The 6,000-nt window shown below is 42.3% G+C and overlaps 1 protein-coding gene across 1 annotated transcript in view; it reads right to left on the reverse strand.

Annotated features, from left to right (window-relative positions):
* LOC115113648 (myotubularin-related protein 10-like) overlaps positions 1-688 on the reverse strand; it is a 30,230-nt gene extending 29,542 nt beyond the window's left edge. The window contains exon 1 of the mRNA XM_029641534.2: positions 71-688. Coding sequence (XP_029497394.2) covers positions 71-127 — 57 coding nt within the window. The 5' untranslated portion in view covers positions 128-688. The remainder of the gene's footprint in view (positions 1-70) is intronic.
* Between the last annotated feature and the right edge of the window lie 5,312 nt (positions 689-6,000).

The following is a 6,000-nucleotide window of genomic DNA, read 5'->3' on the forward strand; positions in this document are numbered from 1 at the left end:
ACTACTCAGTAGTACAAGTTATAGTATACTGAGGACAAAGTAACGTAGCTAGTAAAGTAAGGTTACTCACCTGTAAAGGCGGAAGGTAGGATTTAAAGGTTGGTTTCATGGGCTTCACAGAAAACATTATTAATAGCTCGAGTCCAACAACTAAAGTTTATCAATGGATACTTCCAAGACTTCAGTGAGAAAATAATGTCAAAACGTAGCTAACGTGTACGCGCGATAGCACAACAGCTCAAAAATAAACTGCTGAATATGTAAAGTAGTCAAATTACAATCCATTTTTCGAGATTGATTTCTCCATTTGGATCAGGCTGAGAAAGCTGGCTGGCGATCCCCTTTCGTGTCAACACACAGCTGTTGTGCTGTGCTGGCGAGCTATGGGTGTCCTAGCGAGCTAGTAAGCTAACATTGCAGTTCGCTGCTAGCAAGCAAGTTTTAGTTCGTGAAACAATTTGGTAGAGAAATCTATCTAGCAAGCATTCCATTTGCAGAACTTTGCGAACGCCTTGCTGCAGAACGTTGGTCCATTCATTAGCTTGCTGGAGAAGAACTCCACAACGTAAACCCTGATGTCATACAGCAGTGATAACTTTGGTATTTAGCTAGCTAGCAGCATTATATCCAAAGCTTTGCTATCGTATCGCTTTATAGACACAGCGGCCATGTTTACCTTCGGGAGGAGACAGAGACAGACAGGGGAGGAGTTTCGGGGCGGGCTATGTTGCACCCCCAAGTACAGACCTGGGACCAGTTTTAACTGACTGCTATCCAGACTATATAAAACGGGCCTTTTGACCTAAAACTGGGGGCTTGGGAGAGCCCCATAAAGTGATTTCTCTCAAGCTCTTGATTCCTCAAGCATCGTCTGATCCATTCATATGTCGACTTAGGGCTCATTATACACTATCCCCAATTGATAATCAAATTGATATTGCAACGATTGCATATCAAAATAAAAAATCCCATTCATTTGATTTATGCAATGTTTATTCAATGCTACATAATAATTAGGCAATCAAACATTCAGTATCACACAATATCAGAGAAACATTAAGAACAACTGTAGGACTGAGCACTACCACCATTTAATGAAAATGTTCAATCCAGCATGAATGGATCCAACATCATCATTAAATTTGCCGATGACGCAACGGTGGTAAGCCTGAATACCGACAACACCGACAACGACGGAAAAGGACTACTGGAAAAAGAGTACCGATCACGCCTCCCATTCTCATCGACGGGGCTGTAGTGGAGCAGGTTGAGAGCTTCAAGTTCCTTGGTGTCCACATCACCAACAAACTAACATGGTCCAAGCACACCAAGACAAGAGGGCACAACAAAACCTATTCCCCTTCAGGAGACTGAAAAGATTTGGCATGGGTCCTCAGATCCTCAAAAAGGTTCTACAGCTGCAACATCGAGAGCAACACTGGTTGCATCACTGCCTGGTATGGCAACTGCTCGGTCCCCGACCACAAGGCACTACAGAGGGTAGTGCGTATGGCCCAGTACATCACTGGGGCTAAGCTTCCTGACATCCAGGACCTCTATACGGTGTCAGAAGGACCTAAAAATTGTCAAAGACTCCAGCCACCCTAGTCGTAGACTGTTCTCTCTACTACCGCACGGCAAGCGGTACTGGAGTGCCAAGTCTAGGTCCAAGAGGACCCTAAACAGATTCTACCCCCAAGCCATAAGACTCCAGAACATCTAATCAAATGGCTACCCGGACTATTTGCATTGCAGACTGATCCTAGCCCCCCGACACATAAACAATTGCAGCATATTATCTATGCATAGTCACTTTAATAACTCTACCTAAATGTACATATTACCTCAATTACTTAAGACTAACTGGTGCCCCCGCATAGTTACTCTTTACCAGTACCCCCTGTATATAGCCTCGCAATTGTAATTTTACTGCTGCTCTTTAATTATGTTACTTTTATTTCTTAAATGTTTTTAGGTATTTAAAAAAAAAACTGCATTGTTGGTTAAGGGCTTGTAAGTAAGCATTTCACTGTAAGGTCTACACCTGTTGTATTCGGTGCATGTGACAAATAACATTGATTTGATTTGACCCCCATCCCAAACAAACCCCTGGTGGCCCCACCCCAACCCCGATCTAAAAACAATATCTACATGATATGAGTAACTATTGGTTGTTAGTAATTCATACTTTCGTTCCAATCCTGAGGTGGTCAGGTGCATGACGTCTGTGTGGCCTGGGGGTCAAAGGCCTCATATTCAGTATTGAGCATGACCACAGAATAGGGCTCGGCAGCAACATCAGAATGTTCCTCAGCACTGTTCTGTGCAGTGTTCCTCGGCCCTGTTCTGTGCAGTAATAGGATCTCTCACTTCAGTGGAGTGGCAGGGTAGCCTAGTGGTTAGAGTGTTGGACTAGTAACTGAAAGGTTGCAAGTTCAAATCCCTGAGCTGACAAGGTACAAATATGTCGTTCTGCCCCTGAACAGGCAGTTAACCCACTGTTCCTAGGCCGTCATTGAAAATAAGAATTTGTTCTTAACTGACTTGCCTAGTAAAATAAAGGTAAAAAATAAAATAAAAAGTCATCTTCAGAAGTGATTAGGGACCCTCCTCCTCTCTTCTGCTCACAGCATATGGAGAGCCTACACCCAGAAAGAGGAAGTAGTGGGACTAGATGGGTTTGAGCTGCAGTCAGCAGCACTGTATTTCTATGAACAAATTCACACATTCCTATTATGGAATAAACATGCACAATTCACAGTCTGAGTCATGAGTCTCCTCTCCATCTTGATCTCTGTAATAGATCAATAATAAGTATTATCATTCTAGAATAAATATGAATTGCATTAAATCATTAGTAGCATGTTTATTTAACCAGGTTGTAACGATCTTCTTCATCTGAGGAACAGGAAAGATCGGACCAAAACGCAGCGTGGTAAGTGTCCATTTTAATGTAATATAACTGAACACGAAATACAAAATAACTAAGTGACACAACGAAAATCGAAACAGTCCTGAAAGGTGACACAACACAACACAAAACAGGAAACAACTACCCACAAACACTAGGTGGGAACAGGCTACCTAAGTATGGTTCTCAATCAGAGACAACGAAAGACAGCTGCCTCTGATTGGGAACCATACCAGGCCAAACACATAGAAAACATAGAAAAACAACAGAGAATGCCCACCCCAACTCACGCCCCGACCAAACCAAAATAGAGACATAAAAAGGAACTAAGGTCAGGGCTTGACACAGGTAGGCCAGTTGAGAACGCATTCTCATTTACAACTGCGACCTGGCCAAGATAAAGCAAAGCAGTGTGACAAAAACAACAACACAGAGTTACACACGGGATAAATTAATGTAGTCAATAACACAATAGAAAAATCTATGTACAGTGTGTGCAAATGTCGTAAAGGTTAGGGAGGTAAGGCAATAAATAGGCCATAGCGGAAAAATCATTACAATTTAGCATTAACACTGGAGTGATACATGTGCAGAGGATGATGTGCAAGTAGAGATACTGGGGTGCAAAAGAGCAAAAAAAAAAAAAATTATGGGGATGAGGTAGTTGGGAGTGCTATTTAAAGATGGGCTATATACAGGTACAGTGATCGTTAAGCTGCTCTGACAGCTGATTCTGAAAGTTAGTGAGGGAGATAAAAGTCTCCAGCTTCAGTGATTTTTGCAATTCGTTCCAGTCATTGGCAGCAGAGAACTGGAAGGAAAGGCGGTCAAAGGAGGAATTGGCTTTGGGGACGACCAGGAGTTTTTCCAAACTCCCTGGCCTGACAAGTGGTGCATTTCCATACAGGATTTACCCCAGTGTTTTACCCAGAAGTCTCAGACTTTTCTGTTTCCATCTACAGTTGAAGTCAGAAGTGTACATACACTTACGTTGGAGTCATTAAAACTCATTTTTTCAACCACTACACAGATTTTTTGTTAGCAAACTATAGTTTTGGCAAGTCGGTTGGGACCTACTTTGTGCATGACACAAGTCATTTTTCCCAAAATAGTTTACAAACCGATTATTTCACTGTATCACAATTCCAGTGGGTCAGAAGTTTACATACACTAAATTGACTGTGCCTTTAAACAGCTTGGAAAATTCCAGAAAATTATGTCATGGCTTTAGAAGCTTCTGATAGGCAATCATTTGAGTCAATTGGAGGTGTACCTGTGGATGTATTTCAAGGCCTACCTTCAAACTCAGTGCCTCTTTGCCTGACATCATGGGAAAATCAAAAGAAATCAGCCAAGACCTCAGAAAAAAAATTGGAGACCTCCACAAGTCTGGTTCATCCTTGGGAGCAATTTCCCAAGGATGAACCAGAGATGAACGTACTTTGATGCTAAAAGTGCAAATCAATCCCAGAACAACAGCAAAGGACCATGTGAAGATGCTGAAGGAAACAGGTACAAAAGTATCTATATTCACAGTTAAACGAGTCCGATATCGACATAACCTGAAAGGCCGCTCAGCAAGGAAGAAACCACTGCCCCAAAACCGCCATAAAACAGCCAGACTACGGTTTGCAACTGCACATGGGGACAATGATCGTACTTTTTGGAGAAATGTCCTTTGGTCTGATGAAACAAAAATAGAACTGTTTGGCCATAATGACCATCGTCATGTTTGGAGGAAAAAGGGGAGGCTTGCAAGCCGAAGAACACCATCTCAACCGTGAAGCACAGGGGTGGCAGCATCATGTTGTGGGGGTGCTTTGCTGCAGGAGGGACTGGTGCACTTCACAAAATAGATGGCCTCATGAGGAAGGAACATTATGTGGATATATTGAAGCAACATCTCAAGACATCAGTCAGGGAGTTAAAGCTTGGTCGCAAATGGGTCTTCCAAATGTACAATGACCCCAAGCATATTTACAAAGTTGTGACAAAATGGCTTAAGGACAACAAAGTCAAGGTATTGGAGTGGCCATCACAAAGCCCTGACCTCAATCCTATAGAACATTTTTGGGCAGCACTGAAAAAGCGTGTGTGGGCAAGGAGGCCTACAAACCTGGCTCAGTTATACCAGCTCTGTCAAGAGGAATGGGCCAAAATTCACCTAACTTATTGTAGGAAGCTTGTGGAAGGCTATCCGAAACATTTGACCCACAATTTAAAGGCAATGCTACCAAAAACTAATTGAGTGTATGTAACTTCTGACCCACTGGGAATATGATGAAAGAAATAAAAGCTGAAATAAATAATTCTCTCTACTATTATTCTGACATTTCACATTCTTAAAATAAAGTGGTGATCCTAACTGACCTAAGACAGGGCATTTTTACTCAGATTAAATGTCAGGAATTGTGAAAAACTGACTTTAAATGTATTTGGCTAAGGTGTATGTAAACTTACAACTTCAACTGTAGATGGGTTTGGCGACGAATATGTAGCGAGGGCCAGCCAACGAAACCATACAGGTCGCAGTGGTGGGTAGTATATGGGGCTTTGATGATAAAACGGATGGCACAGTCATAGAATACATCCAATTTGCTGAGTAGAGTGGTGGAGGCTATTTTGTAAATAACATCGCCGAAGTCAAGGATCGGTAGGATAGTCAGTTTTACGAGGGTATGTTCGGCAGCATGAGTGAAGGAGACTTTGTTGTGAAATAGGAAGCCAACTCTAGATTTAACTTTGGATTGGAGATGCTTAATGTGATTCTGGAAGGGGAGTTTACAGTCTAACCAAACACCTATGTATTTGTAGTTGTCCACATATTCTAAGTCAGAACCGTCCAGAGTAGTGATGCTAGGCGGGCAGACAGGGGCGGGCAGCAATTGGTTGAAGAACATGCATTTAGTTTTACTTGCATTCAAGAGCAGTTGGAGGCCACGGAAGCAGTGTTGTATGGCATTGAAGCTCATTTATATGTTTGTTAAAACAGTGTCCAAGGACAGGCCAGATGTATACAGAATGGTGTTGTCTGCATAGAGGTGGATCAGAGAATCACCAGCAGCAAGAGCGACATCATTGATATATAC

Source organism: Oncorhynchus nerka, linkage group LG28, assembly GCF_034236695.1.
Source record: "Oncorhynchus nerka isolate Pitt River linkage group LG28, Oner_Uvic_2.0, whole genome shotgun sequence".
In the NCBI taxonomy this organism is placed as follows: Eukaryota; Metazoa; Chordata; class Actinopteri; order Salmoniformes; family Salmonidae; genus Oncorhynchus; species Oncorhynchus nerka.